Consider the following 23,827-nt stretch of genomic DNA (forward strand, 5'->3'; position numbering starts at 1 on the left):
ATAGGGAAAATATCATCTACGTTGGCATACATTATTAGTAGTGCATCTTTCACCCCAAACACACACACACACGCACGAATAGCTATGTATGCATTGTACTATGTGTCTCGCAGAAGCGATCACGCAAGTTTATATATATATATATATATATATATATATATATATATATATATATATATATATATATATATATATGCTATATTAAATCTCTGAACGAGGGGTAAACAGTAACAGTACGGAATCGTAAAATATACTTGCCAGCTAAATGTGGCGGTCTCATAGAGGACAATGTTACTGTTGTTTTTAGCCCCAGGAAGACATCTCCTCCAGCTGGCTAACGACAAACTGTGTCTGCAGATACTAATCGGACACAGACAGTGTGTCGTTAGCCAGCTGGAGGAGATGTCTTCCTTGAGCTAAAAACAACAGTATCATTATCCTCTATGGGACCACTACAGTTAGTTGGCAAGTGTATATATATATATATATATATATAAGTTTGTATGTGTGCGAGTGTATGTGTATGCATGCGTATATATATATATATATATATATATATATATACATATGTGTGTCTATGTGTATATGTATACATGTATGTATTTACTCGACTTTGAGTATTGAAAGAGAATATGATAAAAAGAAAAAGAACACCCCTCACAAAAAAAATCCGAATTGCAAAAAATAATAAATATTTTAGATGACGATGTAAATGGAAATCATTTAATATAATAAATACAGAGTTTCGTGAAAACATTAAAGAAAGGAATTAGGAAAGAATATGGAAAAAAAAGACAAGAAAGTAAAAAGAACAGAAAAACAAAAAAAACAAAAACAACTTGGCTAAAACAAGGTATGATAAAAATAAAAATAGTTATTTACATATCCTCTTGCTGCCAGTATCATATATATATATATATATATATATATATATATATATATATATATATATATATATATATATATATATATATATATACATATATATGTATACATATGCATATATATATATATACATATATGTGTATATATTACATGTATATATATATATATATATATATATATATATATATATATATATATATATATATATATATATATAAATTTATATATTCTCCTTACAGCATCAAGCCAGTCAGATGACTGTGGTGCTACTGCCGTCAGTAATATACACATACATACATACATATATATATATATATATATATATATATATATATATAGCGCATGCATGAAGTGGCGTTAATATACATCAGCGTTCATTTTATGCATCCAAATGTTTAAAATTTTGCTTTGAAAAATAAATAAAACTATAAATTGGAAAACGAACTTGCATTCGAAATTATCAGACACGAAGAGAATATATTTTACATGGTTTGTTTCATTGGAGCAAAGTTGAGATGTCTGTCTGTCTGTCTTTGCCGAAATATATTTTATTGCACTACATTGATGCACATATACATTGCAGATTTGTGCTGAGATTCGTTTATATTCCGTCCAGCTTGGGAGACTTCTCATGCAGCGGTGCAGCAGGATTTGTGTTAATCAATGATTTCCGCTCACACACACAGGTATATATATATATATATATATATAATTATTATTATTATTATTATTATTATTATTATTATTATTATTATTATTATTATTATTATTACACATACTGAATGTTTTTGTATTGCAGTTAGTAATCATTTATGTCTTTTTATTACGTGTTTACAGTCAATATATAACAAGTCGTTGAAGGCCCATTAATTCTTTATTGTTTCTTTTCAGACAATTATATCAATACTAATTTATTTGGTTACAGTTACAGATTTTTTTTCGATCATTTTAAGATCCAGTTCGTACCACATCATTATCATATTATTTCCAGTATGCTGAAAATATGCAATGACTCAGTATAAAAGAATGTATTAGAGTTTTGTATCGAATCTCTACAGAGTTCATGTGTGATGGAAGCAGAGCCGTTTCTTCTTCTTTTTTTTTTGTATCATTATTATTAATCCTTGCAGGATATATTCATATTTAACAGGTTCTGAATAACAGGTTCTGAACCACTCCTCATATTTCGTTCTTTGCATTGTGAGATATCACATTATTGTTCTGAGAATTAATAAATTAAAGGACTTTTTTCATAATTTTGGTCATTGCAACTTATAAAAAATGTCAAAAGAAGGAAAGGAAATCCAAATTTTATTATATATATATATATATATATATATATATATATATATATATATATATATATATATAGTTTTCTTGCTTGCACATCATGGAGACGGATTTCCATAGTATCATGAAATTGCTGAAATATAACGTTTATAAATGTTCATACTACGAAATGCTTTCAAGGACATTTCATGCGTTATTTCAACTGGTTTAATACAATGTCAGTTTTAAAATTGAGACTGAATTCGAAGAATAGAAAATAAAGAAGGCAATTAATTCAAAGTGGAATTAATAATTAGCTTCCTTTTAAATTGGCAATCCTTTTTAATTATAACAATGTCTTCAAATCCAGAAGGATGTTGCCGTAAGCAAGATATTTTTGTACGCTTATTATTTATCTTCCCACTTCTAAAATTGTGTGCAAAGAATTTTGACAGATGAATATATTTTAAGTTCGATTCTTCACATAAAATAAATAAAGTATATTTCTTAAAATATCTGTTTCTGTTCATATTTAACGGCATCATCAACCAGATCACTATCTTTTGTCCTCCTTTTTTCAAGTTAAATCATTAACAGAAAATAAATAAATAAATAAATAAATAAATAGATAAATAAATAAATAAACTGTTTAATTTTTTCTCTCTGTCTTCCATCCAAAATATTACACTCGACTTCTGGTCTCGTCGAAAACTTATAATAAATTACTATTAATTAAAAATGAAATAAATAAAAATAATGTCTTTGACAGAAATTCTTGTTTTTTCTTTAGAATCAAAGAAATGTCATAGATGTTTCTATTTCAATTGATGTTTTCCTTGATATGTCCAGAAAAAAATTGGATCGATATAAAAGGATGAAATCATAAACCAATTGAATGACTTGGAAACTGTCATATTTCAGTTGTAGTCATTATTTTTCCTCTCTTTTCTTATCCCAATCGTCTGCCGTATTCACATCCTTTTTACGATACATTGATTTCTTCATCTTCGCTGTCACTTTCGGAGATATTTATGTCCAAATTGTGTTCTTCTTGGAAGGAAGACGTTGGACTATGTGCCGAAGGACTTAATTCTCTGGAAATGGAATCTAGGTCTTTAGAGTTATCGTTTTTTGGCGATCCCTCTATGTCATCGGATTCGTCACCTTTACCAACATCACTCAAATCAGGATTTGGATTATTTTTGTTAGGTAATGTAGATTCTCTGGTACCACCCGAAGATAAAAGTTCTCTTTCTTTCGAATTTCGCCATTTCATTCTTCTGTTTTGGAACCATATTTTTACCTAAAAGTGAAATAAAAATAAACTGTCAAATATTTATCACACTGGTCACAAAAATGTCTTGAAATATAAAAATGGTTTAAAATATATGCAAAACATACTATTTATATATTATGGTTGGAGTTTACTTCGAAATTCATATTATGTTATCATTGTTTGTTTAAAAATTGGCTCATGTAAACCTTATTTCAGACCTTTTCAGAGGGCGTAAACCTTCTCTCATAGGTAATTCCATACCTAAAACGTGGGAGCATTTATTTATTTATGTATCAACGAGGGTGTTTCTACACGAACGTAAACAGTAGCTAAATTTCTCTAAAATCACACTCTGCTGTATTTTTTAATCAGTTAATCAAGCAGAGAAGGGTAGCCCCCAAGGGCCTCTACAGGGTTTCTGACACTGGTTGGAAGAAATAAGACACGTTTTCTCAAATCAGAAACTTAGTTTGAATAGTTGCAGCAGAGTGGACAACGCTAAAAAAATATGCACATACAGGGCCACTTTGTGATGTTAAATAGGGCAACGGATTAAGTCTACTATCCAGACCTAGAAAAATGCAATGAACAGTTTCTTGACAAAGGAAATAGTTACAACTGGAACGTTTCACTTTTGATCAAAGGTCCACCCGATCATGGTTGATCTAAGGATAAACAGTAGCAACAACGATACATACACACACACACACACACACACACACACACACACACACACACACACACACACACACACACACATTACATATGCATGATTTATAATACTGTAACATTCCATGTATAAATTGTCTGCAAACAGAAATCGAAACGAAATTTTATCGAAAGATTTATGTATGTACTAGTGGTTGTTTTGTTACCCTTTTTTTTACTTCTCAATATACTATAAATGATTTCTATTTAAAATTCATTCTCCTTTATTATATGAGGCTATATTCAATTCCTTTCTGATACCATTTACAGTCTATTATAAGTATAATAAATAAAAACAGTGAAAACAATTATAAGATGTAATATCTAGCATTAACAGTTTATTCCTGGTCTTGCCTCCATTTTGTTTTCGTCAATGATATATGCTAGCACTAGCAGCACAGTGTAGCTAAATGAAATAAGCTGTTTATGCTATTCCTTCTAAGCTGCCACCACTCACATAAAAGCAGTCTAATCAATGATTAGCCATGCTTCATTCATTTCGCTGAGCCAGCTGTTACACTATGCCCCACCTTACAAGAAATGTCACTAACAATGCTGCCTCTCTTGCTATAATGGATTCTATAACAAGACTTCATAGCGTTATTGGTGTTCTCTTCTTCAATTGATACTGTCTGATATTGTTTGTTTTCTATTTCTTTTCTTTTAATCCCACTAGATTTCTCAGGTTAGTTAGTATTGGCGACCGTTTGTCTTAATGCGGGAGAAGCAGACAAAACAGAGATTTGTCGATATAGAACAAGATATTTTACAGTTCTTTGTTCGAATCAGGCCGAAGATGACTCAAATTACCACTGGCATACTTTCAGTAAATGTAGTACCAGTAATATAATAGTCACAATGATAAAATTATCAGAAACTGAAGTTGTTATTGTTACTGCTTAGCCCTGTATAAATCTTGATCCACCAGAAATATGATGAAAGACGCTCCAGCCGTGGCTATCCTGTCTCTATAGAGATATATATAGCACTACATTATCCAATTTGTTCAATATTTTGAGAGATTTAGCTACTATTATCATTGATAAGGTTAAATAGCAGATTTACAAATTTGAAATGGCTTTCGTTGTGTGTTTATTCGTTCCTAGACATGCCAAATGATTGAGAATGAGGTGAACAACAGCAACGAAATGTAGTAGTTGTGTTATAGAATATACTATCGACCATTGTTTAGGGGAATAATCATTAGGTGGTAATAAATCACAGGATCTGTGATTTATTTTAGGCATAAGTCAATGTCGATGTAAAAGAGAATGTCGATACAATATATATATATATATACATATATATGAGTGAATGTCAATAAAAGTTTTTACATTCCATACCGGATAGTTTGATTACAGGAGTAGTGGTGCTTGCTAGCGGTTCTGCAAATGGAATGGTTCCTTTCCTGACATTCATTAAACACGGGTCAGGGAGAAAATTGGATCATAAAACATACTTTTGGCAAGTTGCATGGAGTGTAAGTCATGCTGATGCCCAACTATGTAGAAGTTCTCGGCTTCAATCTCGACTTAAAAACCATTTTCTTCTCATTCGCATCGCTATCTACAACTGTTTTATATGATATTGTCTCCGATTCAAAATGCAATATGGCTAATTCTCAATCGATCTAATCAACTGCTTCTATTACATGTGCGTGTGATAGATAATATATATGATTGATCAATTCACACACTTTTGTTTAACATACACACATTCATATTTACACATATATCCCTACAACACACACACACACACACACACACACTCACATGAAATAAAGTTGCGTAATCTCTTTTTGGGAAATGAAATCTATTAACCAATTTAATGTTCAGCTTATATCTTTTAACAGTGGTATTGCTATTTAATTGTGCACGGATTATATATATATATATGAATATATAAATGAATATATATATATATATATATATATATAATTTTCCCAGAGGATGTAGCAACCGTTACCAATATAGCATAAGAGCTTACCTTAGGAGATCATTAACTAGATTCCTTAAGGGTCGTTCTCACAGTTTATATTTATATTATAAGGTTTTTAAACTTTTAAATTTTCATATTCAAAAGACACAGAGACTTCAAATTCGATATATCGATTTATTCACCACTCTCGATATATCGAATTTGAAGTCTCTGTCTCTTTTGAATATGAAAATTTAAAAGTTTAAAAACCTTATAATATATATATATATATATATATATATATATATATATATATATATATATATATATATATATATATATATATATATATATATATATATATATATATATATACATACATATATACATACATTAGATTTATGTTAATAATGGACAAATACTCATACTGGCACCAAGACGGAATTACGCCTATGACACTATAAATACATATGCAATAAACAAATAATAACAGTTCTTTCGTTTGTCTGTCGGTCACATGATCTGCACTCTACTCGTTCAGTGGAATCAGGTGACAAAGTGGATATCTCACTTTCTCTTTCTCTTTCAGTGTCAGTCTTTCTGTCCTTTAAGAAATTCTGTCTTCCCTTTTTTTTTTCTCTCTCTTTAGCTCAATCCTTTTCTGTCTCCTTAGAAATCTATATCCTGTAGCAACTTTCTTTGTTAAATTATGTTTCTTATTCATCTCCTTCATTTTCTTTCTTCTTACTCTCGCTCATTTTCAGTGTCTAAATGCACACGCACATGCACAAACATTCACATATACGCGCGCGCGCGTATAAAAACAGAGATCTCATATATATCTTTTGATCTTTTACTTGTTTCAGTGATGGGACCACGGCCATGTTGGGGCATCGCATTGAACTGCTCAGTCGAAATTATCGACCCCGGTCTTTTAGTCTTTTTTTTAATGTCTGGTAATTATTCTAACAGTCTTCTCCTCATCCAAAAAAGCTACTGAGTAACGGGGACGCAAACAAACCAGCACAGGTTGAAAAGTGGTAATGAGAGACAAACACAAGCACAAAGACACACACACGCGTATGTGTAAGACGGCTTGCACACTGTTTTTGTCTACAAAATTGCCCAAGGTGCAGCGTAGCGGAATTAGAACACCAGTTTTGAAACTTCAGAAATAATAGATACCTGTAATAATCCCCCACCACCATGAGCAGCTATAGATGGATATCGAAGGATAATTCCCTTAACAAACCTAGTCAGGAAAGAGTCTGTATTCTGGTATTAAACTGATAAACCTGCTAGAAATAGCAGTTAAATTGCACTCAGGTATCCAACTGTCTTTGAAAAAGAGTAGAAACACATTAAATAATGTAGTCCAAGATACACTATATCTAAATGAATAACAGGCAGATATAAGCTCTTTGATCAGATGTCTGCTGGATTGGAGCTGATCTGTGGTTAACCAGCAGCAGCAGTAGCGAACGTGTCTCCATTGTTATTTTGATTTTTAAAACGCTGTTTGGTTTTCCGTTTATTTTATTAATTTTTCCACTCATTGTTATACTTGGGCGTCACAGTGCTGTATGTACTATCTATCTTTCTATCTATCTATCTATCTATCTATCTATATATCTATCTATCTATCTATCTATCTATCTATATATATATATATATATATATATATATATATATATATATATATATATATATATATATATATATATATATATATATATATATATATATATATATATATATATATATATATATATATATATATATATATATATATATATATATATATATATATATATATATATATATATATATATATATATATATATATCAATATCAACCAGGCGTGGCTGCGTGGTAAGAAGTTTGCTTCCAAACCACATGGTTCCGGGTTCAGTCTCTCTGCATGGAACTTAGGCAAGCGTCTTTTACTATAGCTTCGGGCTGATCAAAACCTGCTGAGTTCATTTGGTAGTCGGAAACTAAAAGAAAACCGTTGTATATATATATGTGCGTGTTTGTATTTATGTGTGTATTTGTCATCCACCACCGCTTCACAACCGGTGTTGCTGTGTTTACGTTCCCAGGGACAGATAGGATAAGTATCAGGCTTTAAAAACTAAAGAATAAGTATTTGGGTTCGATTCATTCAACAAAACATTCTTCAAGGCGGAGCCCCAGCGAGGCCACTGTCTAATAACTGAAACACGTAAAAGCTGTTATATATATATATATATATATATATATATATTTACATAGTTGAAATTTACAGAAAAACAAAAGATGAAGACAGTTGTATGAACAACAAGCTGGTGTATTAGTTTGACGCTCGGGAAAGTGAGAAAATTTTTTACGTTTCGAGCCTACATAGGCGCAGGAGTGGCTGTGTGGTAAGAGGCTTGCTTCCCAATCACATGGTTCTGGTTTCAGTCCCACTGCCTGGCACTTTAAGCAAGTGTCTTCTACAATAGCCTTAGGCTGACCAAAGCCTTGTGAGTGGATTTGGTAGACGGAAATTGAAAGAAAACCGTCGTATATATATATGTATATATATCTGTGTGTCTGTATTTGTCCCCCTTCACCACTTGAAAAGCGGTGTTGGTGTGTTTACGTCCCCGTAACGTAGCTACACTGTGCTGCTAGTGCTAGCATATATCATTGACGAAAACAAAATGGAGGCAAGACCAGGAATAAACTGTTAATGCTAGATATTACATCTTATAATTGTTTTCACTGTTTTTATTTATTATACTTATAATAGACTGTAAATGGTATCAGAAAGGAATTTAAAAAATAAGCACTGGGGTCGATTCATGCAACTAAAAATTCAAGGCGATGCCCCAGCATGGGCGCAGTCTAATGACCGAAACAAGTAAAAGATAAAAGATATATATATATATATATATATATATATATATATATATAGCTTGGAGGAGGGGAATAAGTCGATTACATCGACCCCAGTGCGTAACTGGTACTTGTTTAATCGACCCCGAAAGGATGATAGGCAAAGTCTACTTGGAATCGATAAGATAATTACCAGTTGAGAACTGGGGTCAAAGTAATCGACTTGCCCCTTCTCCCGAAATGGCTGGGCTTGTGCCAAAATTTGAAATGGATATTCATAATTAGTGTCCATATTTGATTTTCTTATTTTTATTTCAATACATAAATTTCTAGATCTTAACATTGTTTGATTATACTAAAAATGTTGACTGTCTTCAGTTTCATTCCATATCTAAGGTTATTCAAAGCGTCACACTCGAACACGAACGCTGTGACAAGCAGAAAAGAATATGAAAGAAAGTAACTTCTTAACATAGGCACAAAATCTCAATTTTATAGGCGGAAAAAGTTAATTCTATCGAACCTAGAAAGATAAACTATCGTTTTTTCCCTCGGTACCGTACTAAGCTGATACACAAAATAATATAAAATCGATAAAATCATTTGAAATATAAAATTATTCGGGGTGCATGCATATGTTCAGTGGAGGTCGCTGCGGGTATATTTTATATCCAACGAAAGTTTCATTGTGTTGCACTACTTTCGTTTGTCTGTCGGTCACATGATCTGCACTCTACTCGTTCAGTGGAATCAGGTGACAAAGTGGATATCTCACTTTCTCTTTCTCTTTCAGTGTCAGTCTTTCTGTCCTTTATGGGGTACGCCTATTCAACACTCAACAAAAGAAAGAAGAAAGGAGGAAGAGACACTAGTTCTGATTTATATGTATCTTATTCCTGTAGCAAAATAGCAGGAAACACCTGTAGCAATCTATAACATACTCTCCACTCGATCACTCGATTACCTAGAAATAACAGCTAAATCTTTACTTTATATAACGTAATACAGAATGAACTGTGACAGAAAAGAAAAAAAAATCGTGTCTTTGATCGTAAATCTTCTCAATCAGGACTATCCTTGAGCTGAACAATACAATAATATTCTATGATTATCATAAATGCTTTCTAAGATCATTCTGAAACTTAGAATTGACAACAACAAGATCCAAGATGCTTTGTATTGTTTATTACCAGAGTCTCAATGGCCCAGTGGTTAGGGCAGCGGACTCGCGGTCATAGGATCGCGGTTTCGATTCCCAGACCGGGTGTTGTGAGTGTTTATTGAGCGAAAACACCTAAAGCTCCACGAGGCTCCGGCAGGGGATGGTGGCGAACCCTGCTGTACTCTTCCACCACAACTTTCGATCACTCTTACTTCCTGTTTCTATTATGCCTGTAATTTGAAGGGTCAGCCTTGTCACACTGTGTCACGCTGAATATCCCCGTGTACACGTGTCTGTGGAGTGCTCAGCCACTTGCACGTTAATTTCACGAGCAGGCTGTTCCGTTGATCGGATCAACTGGAACCCTCGACGTCGTAAGCAACGGAGTGCTAACAACGACATTTATTACCATTTCTCTGCTTTCCGAGTTGAAACTTTAACCCAACTCAGCAGTATTTTTTTCTCTCCTTAGTGGATAGAGTTAGTATCAGTGATATCAGAGGTCCATTAAATAAATTAAATCCACTCCACCTAGAAAATATGCAGCCTTGTCGCAGAAGTTATGTTAACGCCAGAGTAAAGAGTACATAACGTAATGACTTCTGTATCATTTTCAAAGACATTAGATGTTTCAGAAACCTGCTGTTGCTTCTGTCGAAACCGAATCGCAAACTCAGTTTCGCTTCTCGGTTACACGTCCTACTACAGCACGAAATCTGTTTTAAGACAAAGGTGAGGAAAAATGCCATCTATCAAAATTACACAAAGACAACTAAACCAAACATAAGAAAACAACACTCTCACACACAGACACGAATAAATGAGATAATACTTGGTGTAGCAACGAAATCGTAAAGAGGGATGTTTCGCAATTAAACCAGCTGTTAGTGACATAACAGAGAATGGGCACAATCTGACCCTTTTGGACGAAATCATGTACAGGATGTCTATTTACAAGAAGAGTGAATTAAGGTGATTGATTAAAAAAAAAAAGTAATTTATGACCAATTACTGTTATTTTGGAAATGCTAGAGGTGAGAGCAATGCTGTGCTAGCTAGAGGCAGGGTCAAAGTTCGATGACATTTGTGTGTTTGATGGATCGGTCGGTCGGTCGGTTGGCTGGCTGGTTGTTTGCTATTTATTTCAGGATAAAGATACAAAGATTTCTGTTTGGAGAATGAGTGGTGAAGGTAAATCTAAATAACTAACAAAATATATGAGCAGATGTCTATTACACGGACATACATAGATACTTACATACATGCATACATACATATATATATATATATATATATATATATATATATATATATATATATATATATATATATATATATATATATATAGAGAGAGAGAGAGAGAGAGAGAGAGATGGTGATGGTGATGGTGATGCCAGAAAGTTATTAATTAATTTGAAAGGACAAGAGTTCATCGAATAAAATATTGTTTACAGGTGTCTCACTAGATTCTGAAACATTGCATCATGAGAATGTCATACAACTGCTACACACATATATCATAATATTGTGCACACGCACGCATGCACGGACACACGCCCCCCCCCACACACAAAGGAACCAGAGAATGAGCACTAGTTAAAGGTTATACACGAAAATAGAAATATTTTTGTGATACACATTCAAGTCGTAGGAACCAGAGACTTCTTAATCACCATGACATCAAGAATACTAATGACAAAGCGGACGAGAAAGGTGAGGTGAAGATCCTTTACAGGAGCATTTTATAACGAGAAGAGTTGTTACTGCTGTTGTCGATTAGCCCTAGATCTCAAATCGATCAGACCTATGATCGAAGGCGCTCCAATCGTGATCACATCACCTTTTTTTTCAACTATAGTGTATCCAATATTATAATATCCAGTATGTTCACGGCGGCGTGCTGGTAGAAACATTAGCACGCCGGACGAAATTCTTAGCGGTATTTCATGTCTTTACGTTCTGTGTTCAAACTTCGCCGAGGTCCACTATGCCTTTCATCCTTTCGGGGTCGATAAATAAAGTATCAGCTGCGTATTGGGGTCGATCTAATCGACTGGCCCCCTCCCCCAAAATATCGGGCCTTGTGCCTAGAGTAGAAAAGAATATCCAGTATGTTCCCCTCCTTTATTTTCCCTTTTTTTTTTTAAAAAAAAAGATAATAATGTGTAATTTGAGGAGACTTGACACCTATATCTAGTAGGCCGAGCGGACACGTTGAAGCTTCTTATTTGAAAGAAATAAGATTCTGTGAAATCATAAACTTTCCCCGACGACATTACCGCCGTAAGTACAAGGCCAACGATTTTGTGGGAATGAGTTGGTCAATGCCATCGATCCCTGTTACCTGACCGATACTTTATATTATCGATCCCAAAAAGATGAAACGTAATGTTGACCTCGGTAGAACTTGAACTCAGAATGTAAAAACTCAGAACAAATGCTGCAAGGTAGTTTTTCCGATGCTCTACAGATTTTTCCAATCTTTCGAGATAACAGAAAGCAAAGCAAATCCAAACAGAAACTAAGCTCAATGATGTGGGTGAAGGTGAGCTTACCTGTGAATCTTTCAGCCCCAGTTTGGCTGCTAACTTTTTGCGGTCTGGTTTGCTAATATATTTTTGTTTTTGAAACATTTTCTCCAATCCTTTACGCTGAAGGTCAGAGAATACAGCTCTTCGTAGCATTCCACGGCGAGGTTTTCCTCGGATGTTGTTCAAAAACGAAAACGTATTCGGTATAGGGAGTAAAGGCGTTGCTATAAATAAAATACACAAAATAAGAACATTAATGCAAATAATAATGATAATAATAATAATAATAATAATAATAATAATAATAATAATAATAATAATAATAATAATAATAATAATGATAGGCATAACACCTACATGAACTTCTAACTTGTTGTCTCTTGAGGTCTCTGGGTGAGACTTGGATCCAACTTGTACAAATGCAAAGCAAAAGTCAAACATAAAATAATAATAATAATAATAATAATAATAATAATAATAATAATAATAATAATAATAATAATAATAATAATGATTATGATGATGTAATACGAGTTAGTAGCTCCCGTGACTTCTGATCTTAACTGTTTAGAAGTGTTATCATGTACTTTGTTTTGTCTTGGTATAAAAGATGGGTTACAACAAATATTCTGCTCAATACCACAGATTTGGTTGTCATTTGTTTGACCTTAACCAGCTGAGCATGTCCCTTAGTGGCTGACGATATGAGCATCTCTTTTCATGAGCAGAAGTAGTGGAGGAACATCATAGCCATGTGTTGGGGGTGGGGTGGAATGATAGCTATTTGTTGAGAGGAATTCTTTGGAGTTTGGATAATTCACCTTTGGAAACATGGGTGTTTTGTTCATCATCCTTAAACAACCTTTACTCGGGGACTTTTAGAGCGGAATGGGCTCGTCCTAAAGAAAATTCTAAGTGGGCCCCACCTGCAAGGTCATGGGCTGCTAATCTTGATATGAAATAATCGTGTCGCGCACATATGGTTATGATGCATGTGACTGATGTACTCTTATCAGACGGCTAGTCATGATGGGTATACTGGGCTTCGTATATTTTACCCCAGTGTCACTTTGGTGGCATACACTGCTCTCTCATTCAATAATAATAATAATAATAATAATAATAATAATAATAATAATAATAATAATAATAAACTCAGAACGTAAAAACACTCCGTCCCGTGTGCTATCGATTCTACCAGATAAATAGACTGATAGACTGATAGACAAACAGCTTATAGATAGATAGACAGATAGACTAGATAGATATAGAACTTGAAAGGCTGCTGACATTTTGCTAATTTAATATCAGAACAATTGTCATTTGCTAAAGTATGCTCTAGATCCTAGGTATTCAGTTAGCTTTTATAATAACATGAAATGATTTGCATTATATAATTACTAAATAATATTTATAATTTAATTTGAGTACACACCGTTTACCTTCCACACTCCAAAAAAGACACGCGCCTGTTTTAATATATCATATACAACAACAACATACCTGTAGTAAGTGAAACTACTCACCTGAAAAATAAGGGTGTCTGACAATCCCTTGTAGATGGCTCTCGTAGAGAGTGGCACCTCGAGGATTGCATCCAGCACATGTGATACCTTGGTTGCCCAAAGTACACGAGGACTTGCTGCATGCTACAGATGTGAGTGATGACAAAGACGGGTGGCAGCTACTGAAAGCGCTGACGGAAGTGTTGATGGCTGCAGCTGAACCTGGGAAGAAATGAAAATTGAAGAAAATATTAATACAGGCATCACTACAATGGCTTCGTTGTTTAGGTAACGGACGGAATGGTAATGGGGTAGTGACACCGGTGGGAGATTGGGTGGATGTGCAATAAAGATTCGACTCTCTGTGTGGAAACGTTTTGCGTTTTATTTTTTGTATGTGTGCGTATGTGTGAAAATGCACTCGTGCGCAATATTTAGAATTTGCTTGTTTTGGTTCAGGTATCTGTATGTACACACACACACACACACACACACACACGCACGCACACACACACACACACACACACTAGCGCACAAACAAATATACTCATCACAGATACTTAAACGTATAAAGCACTTTGGTAAAAAGCTCCATAAACATGACAAGAGGCATAAAATGATTAGATGTAATGATTGATGACAAGAAAAATTTGTCGTATATATATATATATATATATATATATGTAGATAACTGCCTCTGCGTGTGTGTGCGTGAGAGTGTATGTGTGCATGTATGTAGTAATATCTACTTCCAAAAATCAGTTGGGTAACATAAACACGATTACATACTGTACAACATTTTGAAAAATTTAATATCATTCTCGCTTGAAACCCAATGACGAGTATCTTTCAATTTGATTTCTTTCGGGTCAATTTCCAAACCATTTGATGCAATCATATATGCACTCCAGTTACATTTATAGCTTTGCGCCAGTATCAGAATTTATATGTGTACCTTTAGGCAACACATTGTACACACCATGTGTGCGTATAAGTGCACGCGCACAGACACACACACACACACACACACACACACACACACATATGAATGCTCTCTAAAACGTTTGTTAGTTGATGCCTTTCTTGCCACATACAAACATATAAGCTCACACTCGCATATGTGTGTGCCGTCGCGCGCGCCTGCGTGCGTGAGCTTATATGCTTGTATGCGGCAAAAAAAGGTATCGGCTATCAAGCGTTTTGGAGAGATACTTCTTCAATCGTTACGTTAAATTGTTACGCCATCGCGTTTATAACAGTTGTAGTTTAATATAGTAACATTGGCGAGGTTTAAGAAGACCACCAATGTAATTACCAAAGATTAGATTTAATTAATATTACTTCTCGCGCAATTTTGGTGTTCTCACTGGATGCGTAATTCAAATTTTTAATAGAATTTCGGTGTTACATCCCTTTATCGTAGCCATCTTTCATTGAGCCTGTTTCTCCCTTATTTGTTCACTACACTAAATAGGCTAATACTTACCCAACTATTTTGTGTCATGTAGGTGGTGTCCGTAAGTAATATATCTGAAACTCCAAGACATTCTAAACGACTGTTCCATTGGAACCCTATAGTGAATACAAATATCTAACGATGTTACTGTTCACTGTGGCATGCGATATTGCCTTTCATCCTGCTTGAAACAGCAACTAAGTACTCCTAAAACAGCACTGTAATGTTTTATTTAAAAGAAGGACAGTCAACAATGAAATCTTTAATATAAAAAATATCCACGATATAAATGTCCAAGGATGCAATTGTCTCGAAATACATACAATATTGCTGCTCGACTTCCTAGAAATGGAAATCAATTATCCCTCAAATAAATCATATTGTGTTAAATAAAGGACAATGAAATTATAAAAGTACAAAACTTCAGGATGGCCGCCGCTAAAACTTCTTTTCTTATCTGCGATTGACCTAGGTTTAAACAACAAAAACAGCAGCAATGTCTGCATTTAAGAAAATATATATAGTGAAACTTTTTGTACGTACCTTGCCAAATTCTTGTTGGGATTACTGTTGTATGGATGCCATCTGGCAATAGAAAGAAAACAGGATTTTCTGATCAATTACAGGCATGATAAAAAACAAAGAAGACAGGTTATTCATAGTACAAAGAAATTTATAATACACCGATATATCTTACTACTGTCCTCATCTTAAGTGATTAACGGCACATCATTTTCGGCCGTTGCCTCAGGTCCTTTTTTAGGTGCCTGTCATATTCGGTAACTTTTACAGAATCCGGTACCAAAAACCTTTATAAAATCTACCGGGAAGAATTGCTTTCCTCTCATAGTCAATAGAAAGAATATTTTACTATGATTTATTCTCTTACTTGTTAAAAAGTTTGCCCTCTTCTACTTATACAAGCGGTTATATTGTTTGATTGTTTGACTTACTCAAAGAAAGAACTGACGCTTATCAGATGAAAACGATTATACTTAATACTTAATCAAGGATTATATTCATTATACATATGTCTCGTGCTATGAATATGTTAGTATACAATAATGGTAATTCTCCGTCTTAGAAATTCGGATAAAATTTCCGAAAAAGATATTATATAAGTATTGATTTCAAACACTGACACATAATCAGAAATGTTGGCTATGAGCATATGCTTGTTTGTTTGTTTGTGCGTGCGTGCGTGTATGTGTATGCACACACACACACACACACACATACACACACACACACATACACACACACACACACACACACACACGCACACAAACACACACACACTGGTTGTTCTATGTTGGGAAACCTCAATTTTTTTTACATGGGGAAGAAAAATAGCGTATATGTACACACACAAACACACATATACTCACACACACACACATACACATGAATACATTCATAGGAGACCTTACTATAGATTAGTCATCAAATTCTGAGGTGAATTACATGAAATCTAAACTCCATATTCGTGGTTTTAGTAAACAAAAAATTCCATATTACCCTTATACATATCAATACCCACACACATCCAAACATATACGCACAAACAGCTGAGATACACACGCACACGCACACACACACACACATATATATATATACACACACATATATATGTATATATATACATACACACACACACACACACACACACACACACATATATATATATACACATATATATGAATATATTTTTATATATCTAAATAAATGTAAATATATACTTTACTTACGCGCATATATATATATATATTGTTTATATATATATATATATATATATACGTATGCATATGAATATATATCTGCTTATATACGTACATGAATGCTTTCTTATTTGTAAGTAATATCAATCTATCTATCCATTATATATAACACACACACAATACATACATACTTACACACACACACACACACACACACACAGATATATATATATATATATATATATATATATATATATATATATATATATATATATATATATAGTAGTCATGATCCAATATTTAATGTAATCAGAATACAATACCAACAACATTTATGGATGATTGATGATGGTTTGGGAATCATATTAAAGGTAAGGAATGAAAAAAAAAAAAGCCAAATATTGTGAAAGTTCCTCGATTTCTTTCATGGAATCGATGGCATTTTGGGGGAAGCATCAAAGACGATTACCAGTTTTATTAGCATCTTCAACTATAGTTGTAAGAAGAAGGAAAAGACGAAGGCAACGAAAGTTCACTGGGAAACGCAATGGCATTGGTTATTGTAGGGTATTATTCATATCTACTACTACTACTACTACTACTACTACTACTACTACTACTACTACTACTACTACTACTACTATTCTTTTACGGAATCGTTAGATTTCGGAGAAAATTCCTAACAATATTTGATCATTTTTTGCTTTCAGACTTCTGATTTTACCGAAGTCCATTCTTAACCTTCTTGGGTCAAATTTCATGGGCTAAGTCCTTGAAATCGGTTGGGTATTATTATTGGCGAGCTGGTAGAATCGTTAGCGCGTCGGACAAAATACTTAGCGGCATTTTATGTTCAGAGTTCGAATCCCACCGTGGTGCAAGTTTTTGCCATTCATTCCTCTTCATTTACCCCTGCTGTCAAAATTGTTGCCCTAGTTCTAAAAAAAAAAATTAAATAATTATTAAAAATGTAAAAACACTAAAATAATAGATCCTATTATGGTGACTATGGTTATTGAGAACCGCAGTACTGAGGTGAGGGCTTCTAGTAGTAGTAGTAGTAGTTGTAGTTATGGTAGTAATGTTAAGGATGCTTCTCGTGAAAGGGTTATACAATAGGACAGATAACACCGGTGCATGAACATATATCCTTCGTGAAAATGTCATATTTTTCTATCAATAAATATTTAGAATTCTACATGAAATAATAGCATGCTGAATTTCATTTATAATACGCCACTATATATAATACGAAGCTTGATTTTGAGGTTGTCTGTAAAAAAAACAATATTAAATAAGCTTTATTGCACAACTGCTAGAAGAGTAAATAACCTGGTGTAATAGAATATATTAATTTCCGTAAGTTTATTTTATGTAAAATATATTGATATATAACAATAGTATTTTCAATTGTTTTATTGCATATCAATATTTCTTTTTTACTGTCAGACTCTACGCTTGTAGTCAGTCCTTTTATTTGCTTCATGTTAGCCGTTTTTATGCATATAAAAAATCTACATTTTTAACTAGGAAACAGTAACGTTATCTAAAAACAAAAACTGTTTTATTATTTAATTGTATTTGTATTCTTAATAGAAGTCGGTGGAGGTAAAAATTAAGTGGTGTAGCACTATATATATTTGTGTGTGTGTGTATGTGTTCGTGTGTGTGTATGGATGTATGTATCTCTCTTTATATATACATACATATATATGCATACATATATATCTGTACATATATATATAAATACATATATATACATATATATACATATATATACATATATATATATACATACATATGCATACATACATATATACCAACATATATATATATATATATATATATATATATATATATACATGTATACACACACACACATATATATATATATATATATAAATATATATATAAATATATATATATATATATATATATATATATATATATATATATATATATATATATATATATATATATATATATATATATATGTGTGTGTGTGTGTGTGTATGCATTAGCTGCAGACTGACGCGGGTTTAATTAGCCGCAACTTCGAAGTCACTATCAATAATATTGTTTAAAAATAATAAATTTGTACTCTATAAAAGTATAGAGTAACCCCATTAGATTAATGTAAAATTGTTTTTTATTATAGCTGAGCATAAAAGTGAACACGCGCGTGCGCATGCATATCTATCTATCTATCTATCTATCTATCTATCTATCTATCTATCTATCTATCTATCTATCTATCTATCTATCTGTCAGTCTGTGTGTCAGTCCATTTATGCATATCTTTACACATACACATATAGATATATGTAGTAGTGAGTTTAGTGGGATGCTTTTCTTTTCTGATTGTGTTACCTCACTACAATAACTGAAAATCAGAAATACATATCAAGGACTTTCTTAACTAATATTTACATATACCTGCGGCAGTTTTTGTCTTCGTATTTACTCGAAGTAAACAGCTAAAAGACAGAAATCTTCCGAGAGAAAAAAAAAAAAGTCACCACACTATTAAAACATCTCTATTAACTCTTGTCAATAACCATAGCGACCGTTATGTTTTTTCTTTCTTTCTTTTTTTTTTATTCTAGAGCCAATCTATTTACAGCCGAAGAATCAAAGACCTGCCAACTACTTCAAGAACCATTCATAGTCGACGTTAAGTGACAGATAATATGAAGTTGAAGTAGCTCCAATGATCCATCATTGCTATTACAACTGATAGTCAATAGTGTAATATCATCATCTTTATTTCAGCTCTTAATTAAAAGCATCAGTTGCCAAATACTGTAAATATTTCTTTCAATTTATTTCACCATTCTCACTGTTCTTCTAATCTTCTTTCTCCATCCTCACCCTTTCCCTGCTCTTCCCTTCACCCGCTTCATATATCATTTCAAGCTCGTTTCGTGTGTTCAGCATTTATAATCCTCCACTAACACTTAAAATCAATTTCTATCATTGTGATAAATGATTGTGTTCTCGTTGTTGTTGTTGTTGTCATTACTATCGTTATTACTAAGGCAGCGAGCTGGTAGAATCGTTGACACGCCGGACAAAATGCTTCGCGGCATTTCGTCCGTCTATACGTTCTGAGTTCAAACTCTGCCGAGGTCTACTTTGCTTTTCATCCTTTCGGGGTCGATAAATTAAGTACCAACTGAGTACCGGGGTCGATGAAATCGACTATCCCCCTCCCCCAAAACTTCAGACCTTGTGCCTTCATCAAAAAGGATTATTATTATTATTATTATTATTATTAAGGTGGTGAGCTGGTCGAATCGTTAGCATGCCAGGCAAAATGCTTAGTGGCATTTCATCCGTCTTTATGTTCTGAGTTCAAATTCTTCCGGGGTCTACTTTACTTTTCATATTTTCGGGGTCCATAAAATAAGTACTAGTCGAGCCCTTGGTGGTGCGTGTGTGTGGGGGGTGGGGTGGGGGTGGGAGGCAATGTAACCGACTCATACCCTCTCCCGAAATTGCTGGTCTTGTGCCAAAATTTGAAATCATTATTATTGTTACTAAGATAGCAAGCTGGCAGAATCGTTAGCACACCGTCTTTACGTTCTAAGTTCAAATTCCGCTGAGGTCAATTTTCATTCCTCCAGGATCGATAAAATACAGTAGTTATAAAGTACTGGCTGGATGACATCAACTAACCCATTCTCGCTCAAAATTACGTTATACCTAATGAAGAAACTATGGTTAGTTTTATCGTCAGTGGTGTTACATAATACGCCTACAGGGCGCTTGATATCTAGAATGTCATCAAGCGCTCAAAGCCCTCTACAGATGGATAATACGGTAAAGAGAGGTTTCACGTTGGTGATCAATAGAAGTTTAGTGGTGGATAGCAGCAACGACGTTGTTGAGAAAGCTTTGAGTGTCGATAAGAATAAACTGGTTAGCCTTTTTGGGAGGACTTTCAGGCTGAGGCTGATGGATAATTTCTAGAAATTCCCTGGCCTGACAATGCTACTTGGATGGTGGACAATGCCTGTTCGAGATAAACTCTGCAGACTCAGAAGTGTCGGCAACTAGGCCTGTGCAAGATGCATGCAAGGTAACGAAACGGTTTTGCACGCATTCGTCCAATCTCCGAGAATTTCTGACTCGGGAACTTAATGTCGAATAGCTGCTATGTCGTGTAAGACAGATCCAGCTATTAAGAGAGTCCAATAGGGAGAGTGTCCCATCGCTTTTTTTTTTTTGCATCATGCGTTTACGACTGGACACAAGTATGATGACCTTTTGGTATAGAATTACCTATTGATCTTTAAAGATAAATTGTTCTAGTTTATTTTGTACTATACATCATGTATAGTACATCTACATATATATATTACCTATAGAGGTATATAAAGGATTACTAAAATATCTAAAAAACTATATATATACATCTCTCTCTCTCTCACTCTCTCTCTCTCTCTCTCACTCTCTCTCTCTCTCACTCTCTCTCTCTCTCTCACTCTCTCTCTCTGTGTATATAAATATATATATATATATATATATATATATATATATATACATCAATATATTTATATACATCAATATAGTTTCATATATATAGGTTTGTTTTATATTGTTTAATTCTTTTACCAATTTTATTCAAAGGACGGCGGGCATGCGAGGGCCTTATTCCAAATGGACTTAGTCAATCTTATCTCAGTTTTTATCGAACTGCTATGTTTCCGGAAATAGAGAGATACAAAATAGCCATGTAAGCATATATATATATATATATATATATATATATATATATGGCCGTACGGCTTTTGAATGTTGTTTTCACTGTCCATTTTTTCCTGTCTTGGTTTGTGTTTGCCACCTTGGAATCCTCTGTGTAGTGGGTTGATCCACTACTCAGGAAGAGACTATTCTAGAGTATGTTCTGTCTTATCTTCGAAACGTCTAGATAGAATAGAGACAGCTGATGAAGGGATATTCCAAGTGGCTTTCCGTTTTCCTATGTGTTCGTTCCGTTGTCTGTAGTTTATTGTTCTAACGTCCTGTACCCTGATATGCATATATATACACATGTAGATGTAAGTATGTACATATATGTGTGTATACATGTATATATATTCTTTGTATTATATATATATATATATATATATATATATATATATATATATATATATATATACATATATATATTTGCATGTGGCCGAATCAAATAATGAAACTGTTTAAAAAAATAATATATGTAATTCCCACAAAATGTAATTCTATATATATATATATATATATATATATATAAATGTATGTGTGTGTTTGTATGTATGAATGTATGCATGTATGTATGTATGGATACATACATACAGACGTACATACATACATACATACATGCATACATACATACATACATACATTCATACATACACACATACATGCATACATACATATATACATACATATGTGTGTGTATGTATGTTTGTGTATGTGTGTGTGTGTGTGTGCTTATAAAAATTAGAGATCCACATATTTTTATGGGCTTGCAGTTACTTTAAATACCCATAAAGTATTTACATGTATGTCTTGTTTGAGTAGGTTGTGTAACTATGTGTAAATATTTGAGTATGTTTCTCTATGTACGTATGTATGCTTCTGTATGTATACATGTATGTATGTATATATGTATGTACATATACATATACATACACACACACACACACACACACACACACACACACACACACACACACACACATATATATATATATGTGTGTGTGTGTGTGTGTGTGTGTGTCTAAATTTAACTATATAACTGTTTACGATAAGTCATTCTTGTTAATACGAAAACTGAATATTAGCGGTGATGGTGGTGGCGGCGTTGATGCTCGGTGAAGAGATGCCATTTTGTGATACACAACATCATAAGAGAACAATCATCATCATCATCATCATCATCATCATCATCATCATCACCATCACCACCATCATCACCGTCGTCAGCAAACGTTAACGTGTAAGGAAGCTGCATGCTGCATGCTAAGAAGACGCTGCAGCATCACACATTGGTTGGTGCTTAAAAAGGTGTTTAATATGGATATCACGAAAGTGAACTTTTGTATAACTATGAGAACCTTTCAAGAGATAAGCAAGATGTATTCCAGCAAAACGGTGTTGAAGCTATATAGCAATTGGACACCAGCAGTGAATAAACAAGTGTTGACATCAGTGATGTAATGTGGACAATATGAAAGTGTTATCTCATTCAATATGACACTAATTCACTAATAGGAATATAAACGCTATAAAAAGAGCACTGAAATTACGGCGAGTGTCTGTGATCATAGCTACTGTTATGAGTGTGATGGTGGTGGTTGTGGTGGTGGTGGATGGTGGTATTGTGATAGCTGTGATAATGAAATTAATGGCGTTAATCATGTTAACATTTAGTAATAATAATGACGATAATGATAATTGTTATTGTGAAAGAAGTGAAAAATAACAATTGAAAAATAAAGATTAAGCGTACGAGACATGTAAATATTTGTAAACAATATATATAATTATA

The 23,827-nt window shown here is 33.5% G+C and overlaps 1 protein-coding gene across 2 annotated transcripts in view; it reads right to left on the reverse strand.

Moving 5' to 3' along the window:
* Nucleotides 1-2,932: 2,932 nt before the first annotated feature.
* LOC106880645 (uncharacterized) overlaps nucleotides 2,933-23,827 on the reverse strand; it is a 57,763-nt gene continuing 36,868 nt past the window's right edge. Inside the window, exons 3-6 of one of the 2 annotated variants that reach the window (XM_089361556.1) lie at nucleotides 16,115-16,183; nucleotides 14,137-14,337; nucleotides 12,635-12,834; nucleotides 2,933-3,457 (exon numbers count right to left, since the gene is read on the reverse strand). In XM_089361556.1, the coding sequence (XP_089217682.1) occupies nucleotides 3,137-3,457; nucleotides 12,635-12,834; nucleotides 14,137-14,337; nucleotides 16,115-16,183 (791 nt within the window). In that variant the 3' untranslated portion in view covers nucleotides 2,933-3,136. The remainder of the gene's footprint in view (nucleotides 3,458-12,634; nucleotides 12,835-14,136; nucleotides 14,338-16,114; nucleotides 16,184-23,827) is intronic. The other variant, XM_089361555.1, reaches the window with a different exon arrangement.

This window comes from Octopus bimaculoides, chromosome 13 (genome assembly GCF_046866305.1).
Source record: "Octopus bimaculoides isolate indiv1 chromosome 13, ASM4686630v1, whole genome shotgun sequence".
Lineage (NCBI taxonomy): Eukaryota > Metazoa > Mollusca > Cephalopoda > Octopoda > Octopodidae > Octopus > Octopus bimaculoides.